This window comes from Macaca thibetana, chromosome 11 (assembly GCF_024542745.1).
Source record: "Macaca thibetana thibetana isolate TM-01 chromosome 11, ASM2454274v1, whole genome shotgun sequence".
NCBI lineage: Eukaryota > Metazoa > Chordata > Mammalia > Primates > Cercopithecidae > Macaca > Macaca thibetana.
In genome coordinates, this window is record NC_065588.1 from 76,920,787 (window position 1) to 76,943,782 (window position 22,996).

The 22,996-nt window shown below is 36.6% G+C and overlaps 1 protein-coding gene across 3 annotated transcripts in view; it reads right to left on the reverse strand.

The window, feature by feature from the left end:
• Positions 1–3,870: 3,870 nt before the first annotated feature.
• Positions 3,871–22,996, reverse strand: part of LIN7A (lin-7 homolog A, crumbs cell polarity complex component) — a 149,805-nt gene continuing 130,679 nt past the window's right edge. For all 3 annotated transcript variants that reach the window (XM_050749262.1, XM_050749265.1, XM_050749263.1), the window contains 2 exons: positions 21,663–21,881; positions 3,871–9,104 (listed from right to left, as the gene is read on the reverse strand). In XM_050749262.1, coding sequence (XP_050605219.1) covers positions 21,663–21,881 — 219 coding nt within the window. In that variant the 3' untranslated portion in view covers positions 3,871–9,104. The remainder of the gene's footprint in view (positions 9,105–21,662; positions 21,882–22,996) is intronic.

Sequence of the window (22,996 nt, forward strand, 5' to 3'; positions counted from 1 at the left end):
TGAACCTCTGGATTTGAGAGTCTGGGTAGGTGGCCACGGTGAGGCATGGCAACATGTTCTCAGTACCTAGACCAGCAGCTACAAGACAGAGGCAGGCCCAATATGGACCCTTCTTGTCTCAGCTTTGCCTCCTGGCTATTCTGTGAGGGGTTCCATCCTCCAAGCATTTTCTCCCTGGCTGTGTCTTTTACCCTGACCTCAATACCTGGTATATAAATACAGGACTCAGGCCCTGCTTTTCATAGTCCTCTTGGGTGCCACATGGCTATTTGGAACCCAGGGTGACTGGGAAAGACATTAGGTAGGGTATTTATGCCATAGTTTCAAAATTATTTTCAGGAATTTGAAATTTTAAAGTCGACTTTTGTTAAATTAATAGTCATAAAATGCCTGAGTCATTTTTAAACAAGGTAAAATCCTGAAATATTAGTTATCAGGCATGAGTTTAAGTCCATATACCTTGACATATTATTTTTATGTGGTATAGAAAAGCTAAATATACTTAGATCTGTTAACAATAATTTAGGAAAATGTCTGTCTAAAAATTATAAACTTGTTTTTATCTATAAATACTGATATAAATCAGTTCAAAATTTCTTCCTAATATTTTTGTTTCTTTTTACTCTTTTTTTCTCTAAACTTCTCTTCTCACTTCATTTCATTCATTCGATCTTCAATCACTGATAGCTTTTCTTCCAGTTGATTGAATCGGCTACTGAAGCCTGTGCATTCATCACGTAGTTCTCGTGCCATGGTTTTCAGTTCCATCAGGTCATTTAAGGACTTATCTACACTGGTTATTCTAGTTAGCCATTCATCTAATCTTTTTTCAAGGTTTTTAGCTTCTTTGCGATGGGTTCAAACTTCCTCCATTAGCTCAGAGATGTTTGATCATCTGAAGCCTTCTTCTCTCAACTCGTCAAAGTCATTCTCCTTCCAGCTTTGTTCCATTGCTGGTGAGGAGCTGTGTTCCTTTGGAGGGGGAGAGGCACTCTGATTTTTAGAATTTTCAGCTTTTCTGCTCTGTTTTTTCACCATCTTTGTGGTTTTATCTGCCTTTGGTCTTTGATGATGGTGATGTACAGATGGGGTTTTGGTGTGGATGTCCTTTCTGTTTGTTAGTTTTCCTTCTAACAGTCAGGACCCTCAGCTGCAGGTCTGTTGGACTTTGCTGGAGGTCCACTCCAGACACTGTTTGCCTGGGTATCAGCAGTGGAGGCTGCAGAACAGTGAATATTGCTGAACAGCAAGTGTTGCTGCCTGATCATTCCTCTGGAAGCTTTGTCTCAGAGGGGTACCTGGCCATGTGAGGTGTCAGTCTGCCCCTACTGGGGGGTGCCTCCCAGTTAGGCTACTTGGGGGTCAGGGACCCACTTGAGGAGGCAGTCTGTCCATTCTCAGATCTCAAATTCCATGCTGAGAGAACCACTACTCTCTTCAAAGCTGTCAGACAGGGACATTTAAGTCTGCAGAGGTTTCTGCTGCCTTTTATTCAGCTATGCCCTCCCTGCCAGAAGTGGAGTCTACAGAAGCAGGCAGGCCTCCTTGAGCTGTGGTGGGTTCCATCCAGTTCAAGCTTCCCGGCCCCTTTGTTCAACTACTCAAGCCTCAGCAATGGCGGGTGTCCCTCCCCCAGCCTCGCTGCCACCTTGCAATTCTCAAGACTGTTGTGCTAGCAGTGAGCGAGGCTCTGTGGGCGTGGGACCCTCCAAGCCAGGCACGGGATATAATCTCCTGGTGTGTCGTTTGCTAAGACTGTTGGAAAAGCACAGTATTAGGGTGGGAGTGACCTGATTTTCCATGTGCCGTCTGTCACAGCTTCCCTTGGCTAGGAAAGGGAATTCCCTGACCCCTTAGGCTTCCATGGTGAGGTGATGCCTCACCCAGCTTCGGCTCACACTCGATGGGCTGCACCCACTGTCCTGCACCCACTCTCTGACAGGTCCCAGTGAGATGAACCTGGTACCTCAGTTGGAAATGCAGAAATCACCCATCTTCTGCATTGCTCATGCTGGGAGCTGTAGACTGGAGCTGTTCCTATTCGGCCATGTTGGAACTGCCCCTCTCTTCCTAATATTTTCACTAGAAATTAGGTTACTGAGAGTTAAAATTGTAGTTAATATATGTAATTAAAACTACTGGATATGACAAAAACAATTATTTATACAGAATGTATAAACAAAAGCAAGATATGCTTTTGGTGAGAAAAGTTGTAAAGGCATAAAAATGTGTGTTGACATAAAAATAATTTTGTCTAGTGTAGAAGTTTCTTAAAAATTTCAAATTGAATACGAAATAGGTAAAACTAAATGAATATAGGGAGTTTGGAAGAGCAAGAAAATGTAAAACAAAAAGGGTGTATGAAAATCTTGTGTGGCTAAAAGATGACAGATCTGATAGATTTAAAAGGTTTTATTACAATTAGCTTTAGTGTTGATAATACACTAATCCAAAAGTAAAATTTGGTTTTCTGTTTTGAACAAAAATTTAATGTAGTGTTAACATGTCAGTAAAATGTTTTTGTTCACCTTTTGAGTAAAAAGCAAAAAATAAGAAACAGTGATAAGAGAGAGAGACATATTCCATCTCATGGTGTATCTCTCAGGTATTTTGATTGTCTGGAAAACCGGGTCTTCTTTCAAAGTATAAAAGTTTTTGCTTTTTTGAAAATCTTTAAATTACTATTTCGGCTACATGAATGATCATTATTTTACAGTGACCTGTGATTCTATTTTGGTTAAGTGTTTTAAAACACATATTTGACAGGTTTCCTAAAATCAAATTTCATCTTCATAATTAAGTCTTTTTTTTTTGACCCCTAAAGTTAGGATGCTAGAGAAGGACCCTGCAGCATCCAAAGGCGAGAGAAATAGAATTATTTGATGTGTTAAATTACATGGGAAGCCTTATCAAATAAGAAATGATGTTTAACCTTCTTTGAGTTGTATTTCATAAATATGTTATTAATATATGTTCCAAAATTGTATGGCATTCTTAAAATTCTGATATGTCTGGGTATAGACTATCACTCATAACTACGGTTAATATGTTAAATTATTGTAGACTACAGAAATAACCAAATTTCCTGTGGATTGTGTCCTTATGCCTATCTTAAGTCATTTCCACAGTTAATTGCTTAATTCTGATGCAGTTTCTGAAAACTTCACAAGCAAGCAAAATCCTAGAATCTTGTGTCTTCAAGGAGGTTCATTAAAGGATGGAAAGGACACTAATAAGCATTCCTGAATATAGGTTCCTGGTAACTATATGACCATATCATTTGAATGGGGTAAAAATTCCCTTTATGATATCTTTTATAATAAGCCAGTAAACTAAGTAGGTGTTTTCCTCAGTTTTCTGAGCTGTCCCAGCTGAACCCAAGGAAGGGCTTGTGGGAACCTCAGTCTCCAGCCAGTCAAAGGACAGGTGACAACCTACTACTTGCAATTGGCATCTTAAGTAAGCTAAGTGTTGTGAGACTGAGCCCTCAATCTGTGGAATCTTCACCATCTTCAAGTAAATAGTTTCAGAATTAAATTGAATTATAGGATATCCAGTTGGTACCTGCTTGGAAAATTGTTGGGGCGGGGGTGGGTGGGGAAACCTTTACATTTGGTCACAGAAGTGTTCTATATTGAGTTTGAGACTAGAAAGCAAAAAAAAAAAAAACAACAACAACAACAAAAAAATTGTCTTTTCCTTTACAGAATCTAAGCCCTCAATAGAATGACACCACTGTGTGGTCAGGAATGGAGAAACCCAAGAAAATTTAGCATCCCAATATTCAGGTGTCTTCAGTAGTAAAAATTCTTTTACATCCATGCTTTAAAAGAACTTAAAGTCATTTGATAATGAAAACAATACTTCCAGTTTGGTGTCTAATACTTTTACTTCCCAGCAGCATAATACCACTTTGGTCAGGTTGAACCACTGCACAATTTTGCAGCTTTTTCAGAAAAATAATGAAAACAATTGGAAAGACATGATGTACATGCAAGTGGTGAGAAAATGATTCTATTGTCCAATCCTTCCCCATAAATGTAAAATATCCTTAGTTCATCTCCAAACTGTGTATTTGTTATAAGCCCTTATATCAGGGATTTTGTTTCTTTCAGTTTTTGTAGCACCAAATAGACACAGTGGCTAACAAGAAATAAATCTGAAAAGTCACTGAAATATTTATCACATGTCAGAAATTTTCTGATCTATACCTTTAACCATGTTCCTGGCTTCACATATTCTTCTTAAGAACTATAACATAAGATTGAGTTCTCACCCTGTATTTGCTACTGATGTGATTTGTTTACCATGAATAATACTTCATTAATATCTTTTGTATATTACTTTACAATTTCCAAGTATTTTATATACAGTGACTCACTTAGTGACTCCTTCATTTCAGTGTAATGGTGTCCCCCCAAACCACAGATAATGATTAGACACATGAGCTCTTGTGTCAGACTGCGTGGGTTCAAATCCCGGTTCCACCTGCTAGCTGTGTGGCCTTGGACAAGTCACATAATATATCTGTGCTTCAGTTTTTTTAATCTATAAAATGGAACCTACTGAATAGAGTTGTTGAAGGGATTTAATGAGATAGTCCATAAAAGCACTCAGCACAGTAGCTAGAAAATAGAGCTGCATAAATGTTAGTTATTAATAAATTACTTACCTACCTCACCGGGGTATAACTGTGGTTTATAGATAAACTAAGCAGCATTTTCGAGCAGTGTTTTTATAAAAGCAAGCTCACATAAATCCGTGCAGGGAGTATTTCATGATTTCCATGGGGTGAGGAATTTTATTTTCTCTATCAGGTGTCCGAAGAGGACCCAGTGGACAGTAAACTCTCTAGTTATTGCTAGGGTAAATGTGGGAGAGTTTCTCACAGTAAACTCCACAAGGGATTGTGTCTGTTTTGTTTGCTGTTGCATTTCCAGAACCTAGCATGCACTAGGTACACAATACATATTTGTTAAATGAATAAACACAGGGAAACATCTGAATAAGTGTGTGATTAAACTTCAGCTTAGTATATTCTAGGAATCAAATATGAAAGGATAAGTGATCTTTTGAAAGTAGGAAGAGATTTAGGGATGATGTCTCCAATTATTATGAATTTCTTAGAGAACGGTTGTTAATAAATATCAAAGGGATAATATGCGTAATGATCTTTTTATATAAAAATGACAACATCTTTTATAAAATTTAAAAATGGGGCTTTATGTTTGAATCATTCCTGCCAGAAAATTCAGAAAGCTTATATAAAGAACTAGAAAGGTTGGGTTCAACTCAGTGTAAAAACTCTGTATCCCCAAACATTGTTCCTTATCCACTGTTCAAATGTCCTCAAATCTTTGAAGTCTTTAATTAATGAAATTCCAAATTCATACATCTAAAAAGTTTTTATAAAGACTCAGTTATGGTTCCAACCATGAAATTTAGAAATCATAGTGACAATCAGTATAATATAAGCTGGTAAAATCTGTGAGATTTTCAGAAGGTAAAATCCATTTTTTTGTCTATTCATTAATTCAGTCATTTATTCATCCAACAAATACTGAGTACCTACGTTGTGCCAGACAGAGGTCAAGGCAGTCACAGCCCTTTCTCTATAGAGGTTTCCAGCTAGAGAGGGATGAGATGGGTCAGGTCACCCCGTATTTTGGAAGATCTTTTCCGTGTTGGCCTCCCTGAATCTTCAGAGCATTGAGTTCTATGTTGTCTAAAGCTGGTCTTATGAACAGGCTGTGTCTGTATGATAAAAACAAACTAGCTAAAAGATGAGAAATTCTGGCATTATTCACACATCCACACATATCTATAGATGTTTAAAATAATGTAGACAAAATATTTCACCTCTTGGAGTCCTACAGGCACAGCTGAGTAACAGGAAATGAGATAAGATCAGTTTGATGTCACAGTTGAAAACTGCATTTGTAAATTGTGTAATCCATCTCGAGCCAAGTTCTTTGGAGACAGCCTAAAATCCTTAAAAAGCCTATGCATGCTAGATTTTGCATTTAGATCTAAGTATTGTCTTAAAAGATTGTGATTGTTCACATAACTGGAGAATTCCCTATTGACTACATGATTGAGGAAACACAAGTCTGTTATTCTTTCCAAAGTCAATTGTAACTTAAGCTCATTATCTCCCTGCAGATGTTCTGTTTCAAATGACAACAGAATCAAAATGCAAATGCTCCAGTGAAAAGGCTTGAAAGCTCTCTTTTACTGAACTATACTCCATGTATTTGTCTTCAAAATCATAGCAGGAAAAAGTTTAGAAAAATCTATCCCACTGACCACTGACCTAAAAAAGGGAAAAAATTAAATTTCACCAGGATTTCTGGTGATATCGTAGCAGTTTTTTTTTTTATTTTTGACTTTTAATACCTAATTTGTTTATTACATTGAATTGAGCTTCATGTCAGAGCAATGCAGGTTTTTAGTTTAATATAATCTGGGACATGTCAGTGGCTCTAATATGATCATTAATAATGAAGATAATTAGTATAACACAAGTTGTGGTAATTTTTTCCCTCTTCTTCTGGTTTCAGTGAAACTTAGGAGAACCACAAGTGGCTTAAGTCTTAGTGATCGCTACTTCTGATTAAAGCTTTAGGAAAAGGCTTACATTTCAACCAATAAGATTTTACTGAAGGAAAATGGTCATTTGTATATGAGACCACTCTGAAGTATAATCCGTCCTTAGAAGTCCTAGGTGTGATGGATTGCCTCTTTACTTTGACAAACAATCTGGCATACCTTTATCAACACTTAGCATTAAGCAAATGAAGCGTAAATACAAAGGCTTCTAGAAAACACAAATGTAAGCTATCTTACCACTTGATAGTTGTTTCTGTAACACTGTGACAATATTTGTATTGATGTGAAACCATATGATAACTTTAATATTGAACAAACACTTATGACTAAGTGAAAACATACTCACTCACCTTAAGCTCCAAATTTATACAATGTATTGAAATGTGTTGAAATGACCATTTTCTCATGGCAAGGGTTCAATGATTTCCCTTTATGAGAATCCTGTGGCATTGCCTGAATAGCTTTAATATATCTTTGTTAAATGATAACTAAAATATATGTTTTATTAAATTTTTCTTATAAAAATGTGATCTCTTTCAAACTGAATAATACATCGTCTCCATTCATTCCCTTTTATCATGCTTGTCTATTTTGTAAATCTATTTTACATAACATTCAGGGTCCTCACTGACCCCACCCCACCACCCCCGTTGTCTCTAGTAAAAAATGATATGTATTCAAGGATGGGAATCTGTTACCACAGCGGGGCATTGTTGAAATTAGCGAACGTCCTAGTTTCCTTGCTGTTTTTCCTCTGGTGAGGGATGCATTGTGAAGAGCAGGGAAAACCTGGTATTGACAATACTATCACCCAACAGGGCATAATAAAATGTGCTGGGTAGTTTTGATTGGTTTTGTTTTATTTACAAGAAGACAGTCTAAACTGAGCTTCATACATTTCTATTTTGGGGGATTATCTGAAGTGTCCAATTGTATTGTATCTTGGGGAATCAATTTCTGTATTTGAGAATAAGGAATATTCAAATATTTGCCTCTGGTTTCCTGATCTATTTTGAATACTTCAACTAAGCAATTATCCTTTTCTCAGATACATTTCTGTGCTTAAGGTATTCAAATGCTCAAATAATTATTGCTTCCTATTTATTTCATAAAGATCAGACTTAGGTGCCTAGATTTACCATAAACCAAAAATTATGACCTGTAAAGGTAGTTCTAACAGATTATTTTCTAGGGAATGATATTTTCTGAAAGATGGTATCTCACTGTCTATTTACCTATGGGAATATATTAACAAAGTAGGTGGTTTTTTTTTTTTTTTCTCTATAGAGGAAGCAGCATCTGCCATTCACAATATTGATATCACTGGTTTCCATCTGCCCAATTATAAGAGAAATAATATTTGTTTATGTTAGAGTGCCAAAAATATCTAGTTTATATTTGGGGAAATTGACCTAAACTTTGTGTGACATAAATATTTGAATATATATGCACATATAATTTAGTTTTGCTAAGTTTTAAAATACGAAATAGGCTTCCATGACAGCACATCAGTGTCAGTAGAGTTTAGATTTCTTCAATGTTTATCAATCAAAAAGTATAAAACTCAACAAAAAATATTGAGAGTGGGGTTATGTATATAACATATGAGAATCTGTTCACGGGGCTAGGTCCTTTGCTAGTATTCTCTTACTAGATTCTTAACACTTGGTAAGAAAAGAACCTAAGTTGTAACGAATGCACTCTGATAATATATATTTTGTAGAATAAATATACATTATATTCTGTTGGAATTAATAATAATAGATACAAGCAATAATTAGATCAAAAACTACAGTGCTAGAGTTCCTACCCTTGCTTCTAACAAACTGAAAGTTGAGCTAAAATTGGTCCATTCTATTAATGCATAATAAAATTCGTGGAAACAAAATAAAAATCTGACTGCTTCTAGAACCTGAAGAAAATATAAATATACTATGATACCTTGCGATTTTCAAGAGGAAAACAGAGGTTGAACTTGCAATTAACTGGAATTCCAATTCAGACAACTCAGCACTATGGATTGTGGAGCAGGTCAGGGTAAGGGGCAATGTGTAGGTTTCTGTTACGTGGCAACACCCTTTGAACTGATGCAGTTTGAATTATAGCCTAATGAGGGGTTTGCTAATATCTGGAAAAGCTATGGACCCAAGATTCACTCAATCTTGGCCCTGGTGATTTATTTAAAAGTCACAGACTTTATTCTTCTTACACTGTTTCAGTTTGCAGACTAGAAAACCTCTCCCTCTGCACACTGAGAATTCCCACTGCCGTGAATGGAAGGTCAATGTATGTAAAGCCCACGTGAGCAGTGGCGGTTCAAGCCCAGAGAAAGAAGATGTCGAGTTGCCTTGGTAAAGAATTTATACACCATGTGTTCACAGCTTCTTGACAGGTATAATTATCTGTGTTGTCTTTTACTATGTGCTGGGATTCTGAAGCACGATTTCAAATTTGTGACTATAGGATGTTTGATCAAGTAGCTTTCCCTCAAGGGCCTGAAAGGGAAAAAGAGTGAAGAGAAATCAGTGATTAGTATTCATTTGTCAACTACAATATGCTAAAAATATCAAAAGAGCATATGCTATGTGAGAACAGCAAGGATTATTTTGGGTGCTATCATTCATGCACCATCTTCCACATATGAAAAAATTCGTTTGATGTTTGCAAAGGAAGTAATTATCAAATGAAGATGGAAAAGCCACAGTTGTTCCCTAAAATGAAATAAAGAACACCAGTTTGGAAACATTTCAAATGTAAAACATTTCTCTCTTCCATTTCCAGATGATTCTATTTTTCCTCATGAAGGCAAAGAATAACCAACATTTATGTTATGACTCTTAGGGCTTTTTGTAGTGCTTTTGTTGAGGTGGAAGCCAGCAAAACCTCCCTCTGCTGGGCTGGAAGCACCAATATTCCTTCTCTGACGCAGACATTAAATCTGTCTCTCTTCATGAGGTCAGCCTGATACCACGTGGAACAGAATAGGCAATTGCCTCTATGGTCAGATTTTGGGGAGCAGTCTTGCCAGACACTTCCCCCCATACCTGCCACTCTTCCACGATTAGGAGGTCATTTCTTTCAGAAAGAACAGTGATTTTTACATCTTTGTTCTCTAAGCTGCAGATATTTTTATTTCAGTGAATGCCAAGCACCATATTGAAAACAGATCTTAACAAAATTGTTCTGTTTACTTTACGTCAACACTCTCCAGCTGCCGTGCTTTAGAGAGATGTGCCCAACCTCCCCTGGGGTCTACTGAGTGGTTTGAACACCGTGCATAAAGCCATTGTGTTTCCTCAGGAGTCACTGAGATATTATATAACAACACATGAGCGTTAACATTTTAACTATTACAACATCACCACTCCGACTACTACTCCTATGACTAATGAAAATTTATGGAGTGCTCACTAAGTGTCACACAGTTTGTTAAGAGTTTCACTTTTTTTTCATATTTAATCTCCACAACAGACCATTTTACTGAAATCTTAGATTGAATAACTTCCTAAAGGTCATTTAGCTGTACAGTGACCAGAGATCTAGACTGAGTTCTTTTTTTTTTTTTTGAGATGAAGTAAATCTTTGCTTCCCGGGCTCAAGCGATTCTCCTGCCTCAGCCTCCTGAGTAGCTGGGACTATAGGCGTGTGCCACCAACCCCAGCTAATTTTTGTATTTGTAGTAGAGATGGGGTTTCCCCATGTGAGCCAGTCTGGTCTCAAACTCCCGACTTCAGGTGATCTGTCCGCCTTGGCCTCCCAAAGTGCTGGGATTACAGGTGTGAGCCACCGTGCCTGGCCTAGAGGCTGAGTTCTTAATGAATGATATGATAATATAACTACATGTCCTGAAGGAATGGGACTCAGAACAGGTGAGTTTGGGTAAGTCTTGGATCTTCTCACCTATCCAGGGCAGGAGTCAGCCTGAGAGAAAGCACTGGGCATTCAACATGTGGGCCACTGACATACCTGTTGGGAAGAACCAGCTGCAACAAATGTTAATATTGCCCTCAGTCATGATTTATAATTTAACTGATTAACAATTTATTTTTAACAAAAGCTTCTTTTCCATATTAGTGTGGATCTGGTTGATCAAATTGCCTTACTAACTCTTAAAAGAGCCATTGTGGTAGAAGAATAGTGCCTCCTCATCCACTAAATGTTAAGTCCACATCCTAATCTCCAGAACCTATAAATATGTTAGATTACATGACAGGGAAATTAAGGTTGTAAATGAAATTAAGGTTGCTAATCAGCCTATGTTAAAATAGGAAAATTATCTTGGATTATTTAGTTCAACCCAATGCAATTAAAAGTGGAAGAGGGATGTGTCAAAGGAAAAAAATCACAAGAGAAATTTAAAGAATATTTTGAACCAAGTAAAAATGAAAAATAAAAATGTTTTGATAAGTTGTGGGAACAAAAAAATGAATCATCTATACCTCTTCCCTAGGAAACTAGAAAAAGGGCAAATTAAATCTAAAGTAAGCAGAAGAAAACAAATAATAAAAATTAATGCAGATTAATTTTTCATTAATAAAAATTAATGTGGAAGAAATCAATGAAATTGAAAATAGGAAATTAATAGAGAAAATCAATGAAATCAAAAGCTGATTCTTTAAAATGATAAATAAAAACCAAGCACTGTGGTGCATGCATGTAGTCCCAGCTACTCAGGAGACTGAGATGGAAGGATTGTGTGAGTCCAGGAATTTAAGTTCAGCCTAGGCAACATAGCAAGACCCCCTATCTCAAAAAAAATAAAATAAAAAGACTGATAAAATCAATAAACTTCTAGCCATGCTAACAAAAAGGAAGAGAGGACACAAATTATTACCAATATTAGAAATGAAAGCAGTCACATCACTACAAATACCATGGACATTAAAAGGATATTAAACAAAATACTATGAACAACTTTATATCCACCATTTTGATAACCGAGATAAAATGGACCAATTCCTTGAAAGACACAATCTGCCAAAACTCACATAAGAAGAAATAGACAATTTGAATAAGTCTATATTTATAAAAGAAATTGAATCAATAATTAGTAACATTCCAAAGCAGGAAGTACCATACCCTGATAGGTTCACTGGAGAATTCTACCAAAATTTAAGAAATAAGTTATACCAATTGTCTATAATTGCTTTCAGCATATCAGACAGAAGCAGAGGGAATACTTCCTAACTCATTCTATATGGCCAGCATTACATTAATACCAAAGCCAGACGAAGACACTAGAAGGAAAAAAAACCTAACTACACACCAATATCTCTCATGAAAATAAATTTAAAAATCCTCAACAAAAGTTAGCAAATCAAATCCAACAAGATATAAAAATGTTAATGACCTTAATGTCCATTCATAAGAGATTGATTATTGTATACCTAGACAGTAAGACTTTACACAGATATTTAAACTGTAGACCTAAGTCTACTAATGTTAACCATATTGTTTAATTTTTAAAAATCAGGCTATAATTTAGTATGTAAAATATGAGTGAAAATAAGCATATATATATATAAACATATACATATAAACATACATATATAGAAATTACATGTCTGGAGAAAAAACAACGTGTACTAAAATGAAGTGAGATCATAGCTGAAAGGTTAATTTATTCTTTATACTTCTCTACTGTCTAAAAATTTTGCAATGAAAAAGTGTCACTTTCATAGACAATAAACATCAAATGTAAATCAGTAGAAATAAATTAAACAGTTTTACAAGCACCAAGACAACAACACAAATGAAAGAGGGGGACAGAAAAGAGCATTGTAATGAAGGCAGAGGTCAGAGAAATGCAATGTGAGAAGGACTCCACCACCGCTACTGGTTTTGAAGATGGAGGAAGGGCCCAGGAAGCAATGAATTTTTCCCCCAGAGCCCCCTAAAGCCCAGTAAAACTGTGTTGGACTTCTATCCTACAGAATTACAAGATATATTTTTAAAATTTGATATTCAATTGGCAAATAATAATTGTATATGTTTGTGATGTACAAATTTCTGATGTACAAATACATTCGTGATGTACAAATATATTGAATTGATGTTTTGATATGTTTACAATGTGAAATGATTAAACAAGATAAAATAATTAACACATTTTATCACCACACACACTTATTTTTTGTGGTGGAAATATTTAAAATCTATCCTTTTAACAATTTTGAAATAGACATTATTATTTAACTCATCATTCTGTGCAATAGATCACTAAAGCTTATTCCTCCTGTCTAACTGAAACTTTATACCCTTTGGTCAACTTCTCCCCTTTCTTTTCCTGTTCACCCTTCTTCTGAAACCTCTGATAATCACCATTCTCCTCTCTACTTCTATGAGTCTAACTTTTTTTTTTTTTTTGAGACAGAGTCTCCCTCTGTCGCCCAAGCTGGAATGCAGTGGTGCGATCTTGGCTCACTGCAACCTCCACCTCCTGGGTTCAAGCGATTCTTCTGCCTCAGCCTCCTGAGTAGCTGGGATTACAGGTGCACCACCACGCCTGGCTAATTTTTGTATTTTTAGTAGAGACAGGGTTTCACCATATCGGCCAGGCTGGTCTCAAACTCCTGACCTCGTGATCCATCAGCTTCGGCCTCCCAAAGTGCTGGGATTACAGGTGTGAGCCACTGCACCCGAAGAAGTCTAACTTTTTTAGATTCCACTTATAGGTGAGAAATGTGGCATTTGTTCTTCTGTGCCTGGCTTATTTCACTTAGCACAATGTCTTCCAGGTTCATCCATGTTGTTGCAAATGACAGGATTTCCCTCCCTTTTGAGGCTGAATAGTATTCTGTTATGTATATTCATTTAACTGATGCTGGACACCTATGTAGCTCCTTTATCTTAGCTAGTGTGAACAATGCTGCAATCTACATGTACTGCAGGTATCCTTTTAACATGCTAATTTCGATTCATTTGGATATATCCCCAGAAGTGAGATTGTTGGATCATATGGTGGTTCTAATTTTAGTTTTTGAGGACCCTCCTCTATATTTTTTCCCAAAATGTCTGTATTAATTTACATTCCCACCACTGTTGCATAAGGATTCCTCTTACTCCACACCTTTGCAAACACTTGTTATATATTTTTTTCTTTTTTAAAATTTAAAATTTTACTTTTTTTTTTTAAAACAGATGGGGGTCCCACTGCGTTGCCCAGGGTGGACTCAAATTCCTGGACTCAAACAACCCTCCTGCCTCACCTCCTCCTCCTATGTAGCTGGGACTACAGGTGCTTGCTACCACATCTGGCTTTGTCTTTTTTTTGATAATAGCCATTCTAAGAGGTGTGAGGTGAGATCTCACTGTGGTTTAAATTGCATTTCCCTGATTATTAGTGACAATGAGCATTTTTCATGCATCTGTTGGCTATTCCTTAGGCTTCTTTTGAGAAATGTCTATTAAGTCATTTCCCCATTTTTGATTGGGTTGTTTTCTTGCTATTGAGTTTTTTAAGTTTCATACATATTTTGGATATTAGTCCTTTATCAGATGTATGGTTTGCAAATATTTTCTTCTAATCCATGGGTTATTTCTTCAGTCTGTTAATTGTTTCCTTTGCTGTGAAGAAGCTATTTAGTTGGGCAGAATCCTGTTCATCTATTTTTACTTTTGTTGCCTGTGATTTTGGAATGTATCCAAGAAATCTTTGCCCATATCAATGTTGTGGAGCATTTCTTCTATTTTCGTCTAGTAGTTTCATAGTTTCAAGTCTTACAGTTAAGCTTCCAATCCTTTTAAGTTGGTTTTGTTATGGGGTGAGATAAGGGTCCAATTTCATTCTTCTGCTTTGGATATCCAGTTTTCCCAACACCACTGATTGAAGAGATTGTCCTTTTTCCATTACATGTTTTTGGTGCCTTTGTCAAAAATCAATTGACGGTAAATATGTGGATTTATTTCTGGGTTCTCTAGCTTGTTCCATTGGTCTATGTGTCTCTCTTTATGTCAGTGGCATGCTGTTTTGATTACCATAGCTTTGTAATAGACCCCAAGGTCAGGTAGTGTGAAGGCTTCAGTCTGGTTCTTTATGCTCAAAGTTGATTTGGCCATTTGATGTCTTCTGTGGTTCCATACAAATTTTGGGATTTTTTTTCCTACTTCTGTGAAAAATGACATTGGAATTTTGATAGTAAGAGCACTGAATTCTACAGCATTACAGGAGACAATAAATTTGTGTTATTTTAAGGTACTATATTTGCGGTAGTTTTTATGGTAGCCATGGAAAGCTAATGCATCTTTGAGGATGAAGTACTTTAAAGGATGGGGTACTATTTTAAAGGTAATTGATAAGGGTGATTTGGATAACTGCATGAGACTGAATCCCCAGACAGTTCACAAATATGTCTGTGAAGTGGGGTCAGGAAAAGTAAGGGCAAGTCCCACTGAACAAAGAGGCAGTGTGGCAATATGAGTAAGAGCAAGAGGCTTTAAAGCCCATGTTCCTGGGTTTGAATCATGGCCCTATTACTTGTTACAATAGATGTGAAATGTTACGCACATTTTAAAAACTCCTATATGCTTCAGTTTCCTACTTTATTTTTAATTTTTTTAATTTTTAATTTTTGTGGGTACATGATGTATATATTTATGGGGTACATGAGATGTTTTGATACAGGCATGCAATGTGTAATCATCACATCATGGAAACTGGGGTGTGCATTTTCTTAAATATTTTTCCTTTGCATTACAAACAATCCAGTTATACTCATTTAGTTATTTTTAAGTGTACAGCTAAATTGTTATTGACTATAGTCACCCTGTTGTGCTGTTAAATACTAGGCCTTATGCATTCATTGTGTTTCTGTACCCGTTAATCATCTCCACCTCCCTCCCCACTCCTCCACTATCCTTCCCAGCCTCTGGTAACCATCCTTTTACCCTCTAGCTCCATGGGCTCAATAGCTTTGATTTTTAGTTCCCACAAATAAGTGAGAATATGTAATGTTTGCCTTTCTGTGCTTGGCTTATTTCACTTAACGTAATGATCTCCATGCTGTTGCAAATTACTGATTTTTTTTTTTTTTTTTTTTTGAGACAGAGTCTTGATCTGCCATCCAGGCTGGAATGCAGTGGCATGAACTTGGCTCACTGCAACCTCCACCTCCTGTGTTCAAACTATTCTTGTGCCTCAGCCTCCGAAGTAGCTGGGATTATAGGTGTGTGTCACCAGCTCCGGCTAACTTTTTTTTTTTTTTTTTGTATTTTTACTAGAGATGGGTTTTTGCCACGTTGGCCAGGCTGGTCTCAAACTCCCAGCCTCAAGTGATCCGGCCGCTTTGGCCTTCCAAAGTATTACGATTACAGGTGTGAGCCACCGTGCCTGGCATAAATCTCATTCTCTTTTATGGCTGAATAGTGCTCCATTGTGTATAAGTACCACATTTTCTTTATCCATTCATCTGTTGATGGACACTTAGGTTGCTTCTAAATCTTGGCTAATGTGAACAGAGCTGCAGCAAACATGGGAGTGCAGATATCTGCAGTGAGAACCTCCAAACTGTTCTCCATAGTGGTTGTACTAATTAGTTTGCTACTTTAAAACAAGATGAAACATAGTACCTAATCTTTCATAAGGCTATTGAAAAGATTAAGTAATTTAATATATATGAAGCACTTAAAAGAGTTCTTGGCACACACTAATTGTTTAATAAGTGTTAGTCAGCTTTATGATTATTTCTGTCCAGTGTTCTGCTTGGAAACTCTGGGTTCCTTGTGTTCAATTTTATTGGAGTCATCCCCTGGAACTTGGTTTTCTCAGTGACTGACTGGGCTGATAGTTTTGGTAGTAATTCCCTGGATTAGATCATCAGGATCATGTATGTGGTAATGCTAGAAGAAGGTAGAGAAGGCTTTTAAAGGTAGGCAAAATAAAGAAAATGGGGGGGTCTTCAGAGTAAGGGAAAAAGAGATTTGGGGAGGCTACCGGCAAATGCTAGCAACTTTGTAAATTTAATAAGATACAGGCTGGTTTTGACTGGAATGAATTCTCCACCCTAGATCCAGTCATGGAGGTCAGGGACAAGATTTTGGTCTTGACATCCTCAGAATGTTGATATCTCCAAAGATATTCCTCTTTCTTCTTACTTTTATTTTTTGAGAATGTGGGTGAAATATGATATACATGGAGTCAAAATAAGAAGCTGAGGTGCTTAAAGCTGAGTAAAATATAAGTCTGATATGGTTTGACTGTGGCCCTACCCAAATCTGAACTTGAATTGTATCTCCCAGAATTCCCACGTTGTGGAAGGGACCCAGCGGGAGGTGACTGAATCATGGTGGCTGGTCTTTTCCGTGCTGTTCTTGTGATAGTGAATAAATCTCGCGAGATCTGATGAGTTTATCAGGGGTTTCTGCTTGTGTTTCTCCCTCATTTTTCTCTTGCCATGGCCATGTAAGACGTGCCTTTCGGGCTGGGCATGGTGGCTCATGTCTGTAATCCCAGCACTTTGGGAGGCCGAGGTGGGTGGATCACTTGAGGTCAGGAGTTCGACACCAGCCTGACCAATATGGTGAAACTCCGTCTCTACTAAAAATACAAAAATTAGCCGGCCGTGGTGGCAGGCACCTGTAATTCCAGCTACTTGGGAGGCTGAGGTGGGAGAATCGCTTGAACCCAGGAGGCGGAGGTTGCAGTGAGCCGAGATCGCGCCACTGCACTGTAACCCGGGTGACAGAGCGAGAATCCGCGTTAAAAGGAAAAAAAAAAAAAAAGTGCGTTTCCCCTCCAGCCATGATTCTGAGGTCTCCCCAGCCATGTGAAACTGTAAGTCCAATTAAGCCTCTTTTTGTTCCTGGTTTCGGGTATGTCTTTATGAGCAGTGTGAAAACGAACTAATGCAACTGTTTCTCAAAAAAAGTGGGTATAGCGCTAATAAAACCCTTATTCATATTCTCTGTTTACATTTCTAGCATATTATTGCGCAACAATAATACTTTTTACATTTTAGAAAATGTAATCTATATCGTTCAATATTGTCAAATACAGAAGTTAGGGGAAAAGACAATTGATTTTTACTTTAAGAGAATTTACAATTAAAAATAAGCATAAGACACAAATTCCCTGCACAGTACTTGCATTAAATCTGTTTTCCGTTTGTATTCACTATTTATCATTGCTAGATGCTTTATAACTTTTACCATCTCAGATAAAAAAACACATTATTTCTAATTTCAGATTAGAAATTATATTTCATTTGATAAACAATAAGATAATATCAGACAAGTATTTTGATTTTAATTGGTTTTTGCTTGACTGGTTAAATTTTTAAAAAATCTGAGATGCTTAAAGTCTAATAGTTCAAATTAGCTTCAAACTTTTTTCAGAAGCAACTGTAGTAAGAATTAACAAGTATGACAAATCCCATTTAGTCCTTAGAAATCAAATTAATTAAAATGTAATTAGGAGCTAATGTAGGTCTCTTTGACTGAAGTCACCATGAAAATCCATGAATGACATGACTTGGTTATATTTTATTTGTACCTGAAATGATCACTACAGTTTTATCTCAAGGGACCATGCTTATGTGTATTGCAAGTGCACAAACAAAAATTTCATGTTCACCTAAATAGAACTCTATTATATCTCATGCCAGAAAAAACACAGTTTGCATAATAAAGGCTTTTTACTAAAAATACTAACTAGTCTGTGGTGGTGAAACCATAGGAAATTTAATGAAGATGGATGGAACGGAGAAATGGAATTGAGTAATATGGCCCAGCAAATAATTCTGGCCAAGTTGTATACTTTTAAAGATGATTGAATGAGTATAATATTGGAAGCCTTTAGTAAGACCTTAGAAGTCTGAATGGGAACATATTTGTTTCAAAATACTAGCACAATTTTACTATGGACCAATGTGGTAAATCAATTAGGAGAATTGGTATACATCTATATTATCAAGGATGAGAGAAAAATGAGTTAGTAAAAAGAGTGTAAATGTTGAACTAAGGAATAATGCATTGTCATTACCACAAAAGAGATCTTTAAGAGCTCTAAAAGTACAAATGTAAAGTGGCTTTATATTTGGAATGGATAACAGAGAACGATGTGGACAAAATGACTTGTCCTTGTCTGTCTATAGACCTCTGTCTCAACTACATCATCCTAGACCAAGTCACCATATTTCCTGCCTGGACTACTATACATTAGCCTCCTAATTGGTCTCTGCTTCCACTCTCAGTCTTCAATAATCTATTCACACAGCAGCCAGAGTAATCTTTTAAATAAATCAGACCATGTCACTCCTGTGCTTAAAAACCTTTAGTGGCTTCCAGGGCAATAAAATCTAACTTCCCTCAGTGGCTCACAAAGCTCTCTGTGACCTGGTCCCCAGCTATCCCATTGACCCCATAGCCACCACCACTGTTCTTCTGACTCACTATTCTCTAACTACTCAGGCTTTCTTTCTGTTCCTCAAATATGCCTGTCACAGAGCTACTGCATTGGCTATTTCTTTCTCTTTTTAGTCTTTTTTCCTTGCTTCTTGTGATTCAGTCCCATCGAAATGTTACCTCCTTTCAGAGATCTTCCCTGATCACACAGTCAAGTTACCACCGAGCAGTTCTCTATTTAAACCCCCTTTTTTACTCTGCAAACTACTGGTCCCAATAGGATATTTTTATTTACTTGTTTATTTGTTTATTAACTATCTCCTGCAACCAGAATGTAGGGATGAGGGCAAAAACTTTGCATTATTCACGCCATTTTTGCAGCTCATTAAACAGTGCCTCACTTATAACAGTGTCAAATAAATACTTAATGTTCAATAAATGTATTTTTAGGATAGAATGCAATTTGAGATAAAGATACTGAAACATGGTATATATAATAAAAAATAGCAGCCTATGAAAGATAGATTGTTGAATTCCCAGAATTGTTGGAGAACAAATCCCATACCTTTTACTCCCTTTTCTATGTAGCTTCTTCTTTTCACAAGTGTCACAAACAACTGAAAGCCTCATGTTATATCCAGTGTTTCTCTTTGTGCAAATAGTAATCTGATGTTGAATGACCTAAAACCACTATTACCCACAATCATTTTTCTAAGAATATTTGAAGCTCACTTCAAATACACATTCGCAGACACCATAGTGTAAAGGTATCTAACAATATGAACTGTCTTCTCTAAAGGATAGCAAGGAAAATTTATATAACTCCAGAATATCTGATGTTGGCAGATGAAAACCTGGTAGAGTAAAAAGGAAAAGAATTCTATGTTTCTTGTAAATGTAGTCATGGGAGATCCACTGAAGTTATTTTAGCTTCATATTTTCATCTAAAAAACTTTTTATTGATACTTGCCTTGAAGGGATTTTTTTCTGAGGATTAAGGACAAAATGTGATAAGGGCATAGGGCATAGTAGGGACTTCAAAGATGGGGTCTCTTAACATTTTTTCTTCAATTTTCTTGATAATATGTAGCAAAACCTGATTTAGTATTCTTTGTTACAAAGTGGAATTTAGAAAAAGGCAGGAGAATCTTAGACACATTTTATTTCTACTTTACAACTTTTTCAAAACTCTTAAAGTTTTATTTTTAATTGACAAGTAATAATTTTATGTATTTATGGATTATAATGTGATGTTTCAATACGTGTATACAGTGTGGAATGATCAAATCAGGCTACCAAAGTTGTCACCACAAATACTTATTGTTTCTTTGTGGTGAGAATATTTACAGTCCATTCTCTTAGCTATTTTGAAATATGCAATACAATATTATTAACCATAGGTACCAAATTGTATAATAGATCATCTTAACTTATTCCCCTTCTACCTAACTGAAACTTGTACCCTTTGGCTAAGACCTTTTCCCTTTTCTCTCTCTCCCCTCCTCTCCCAACCTCCCAGCTTCTGGAAACCACATTCAACTCTCTACTTCTATGAATTAAAGTTTTTCAGATTCCACACATAGGTGAGATCATGTGGTATTTGTCTGTCCATGCCTGGCTTATTTCACTTACTATGATGTTCTCTAGGCCTATCCACGCTGACAAAAATGACAACATTTCCTGCTAATTAAAGGCTAAATATTAAATGGTATTCATGTGTGTGTGTGTGTGTGTGTGTGTAGGTAGATATAGATATCTATCACATACTTATCACTTTTAAAGAAACGTATTCATTGATAGCACTTCAGTTTTCATATCTTGGCTGTTGTAATAATGCTGTATTGAACATGGGAGTGCAAACATCTCTTTGACATATTGATTTCAATTCCTTTGAATATCTCCCCAGAAACAGAATTGCTGGATCATATGGAATTCTATTTGAACTTTTTTGAGGAAAATCTGTATTGTCTGTCAAATTGGCTGTAGCAATTTATATTCCCACCAACAGTGTGCAAGGGTTCTCTCTTCTCCACATCCTCGCTAGCACTTGCTATCTTTCATCATTTTGATGATAGCCAATTTAAAAGGTATGAGGTGATATCTCTTTGTGGTTTTAATTTGCTTTTCCCTGATGATTAGAGATGTTGAGCATTTTTTCATATAGCTGTTGGCCATTTGTATGTTAGACACACTTTAAAGGAGCATGAGAACTTCAGAATCTCTTAGAGCATGGACAGTGGCAGGTCTCAGCTTCATTCTTTTCAGTGGGGCACTTTTCCAATAAATTGTATCTCAGTATTCTAAAGGAGATCTTTCCATGGTCAGCACTATAAGGTTGTGCAGTTAATACACTGTGTAAAGGTAACTGGCCAACAGGGTGAGTGAGGCCTGGAATCCAGCTCACACTCTTCTCCTTAGGATCCGGGTTTGCACGAGGCTGCATTTTCTTAATTTGTCTAAAAGCATCCTACAGCCCATACTTGTCCCTTTCAAAGTACATCATTTTCCAAATTATCTTGCATTTGTGGAGCATATAGCTGAATGGCACATAAACTATCTTGTTTATATATTTTTAGATCACTGTCTTTTGTTTGATTGATTTTGTTTGGATTATTTAAATCTAATGGTTTTGTTTCAGCTAAAGAAAATATATTTTAGAACATTTTTTATATATATATATATATACTCCTTGTATCAAATAAGTCACTTCTCACCTATGACATGTGATTTTGTTGTGTTTGTTGCTGCTGCTGCTGTTGCTGCTGCTGAATTAGCAATTGCTGCTGCTGCCGACGCCTGGCTGTTCGTAGCTTTTCAAAGCGAGCCTCCATTTCTTCCAGAACTTTTGGGGTGTATCGCACCACCAGCTTGACGCTGTCTTTAGCAGCCTTGAGTAGTTCCACAGCTTTCTCATGGTGTTCTCCTTCCACACTCTGAAAAGACAATGACACTTCTTAAAGGGAGGAGGTTCAATGTTCTTTTCCCTGAGAGACAAATCTGAAATTAGTATCATATTAAGAACCCCAAATTTAAATTTTTAAGAAAGCATGGCAAATGAGTTATCTTACCATCATCGTTATTATGTATTACACTCTGATTAAACTATAAGCAGGTTAGGCTGCACGGGGTCACAGAATGGACTGCGTGGGGATTCAGGTTATGCGGGTGAAAAGCAATGAAGACCTAAGTTATAATGCTAACATTAGGAATGAAATTTCCAAATTGCATCTGGAAGAGTAAATGCACTAGTCAACAAAATTTTGAAAAAAATTAAAACATAGTAACAAAGAGGAAATTTCTCTATCAGGTATTAAAATTTATTAAGAATCTACAATGATTAAAGTGGTATCTTATTGTGTGTATAAAAGAGATAGTAGAACATAGCACAGAGTCCAAAAGGAGAGTCATCACATGGAAAGTATTATTTATTATAAATGTGGACTTTAGACCAAAGGAGAAAAGGGCTATTAACTAAATTAAATAATACAAAATAATGGAGACCCAGCCGGGCGTGGTGACTCACACCTGTAATCCCAGCATTTTGGGAGGCCGAGGTGGGTGGATCACAAGGTCAAGAGATCAAGACCATCCTGGCTAACACGGTGAAACCCCGTCTCTACTAAAAATACAAAAAATTAGCCAGGCTTGGTGGTGGGCGCCTGTAGTCCCAGCTACTCAGGAGGCTGAGGCAGGAAAATGGCATGAACCCAGGAGGCGGAGCTTGCAGTGAGCCGAGATAGTGCCATTGCACTCCAGCCCAGGCGACAGAGCAAGACTCCATCTCAAAAAAAAAAAAAAAAAAAAAAATTGATAGCCTATGTAAGATTGTAAGGTTTACAGCCATCTCAAAAAAACAAAAAAAAAAAGGAGACCCAATTTCATACACTATGCTAAATATAACAGATTAATTAAAATTTAAATGTAAAATAAAAACATAAAATAATTAAAATAAAAGAAAGGTGAACACTAATCATTTTTCAATAGAAAGGGAATTCTTAATTTAAAATACCCAGGGAAACATAACCACAAAATCAGATGTACACAGTGT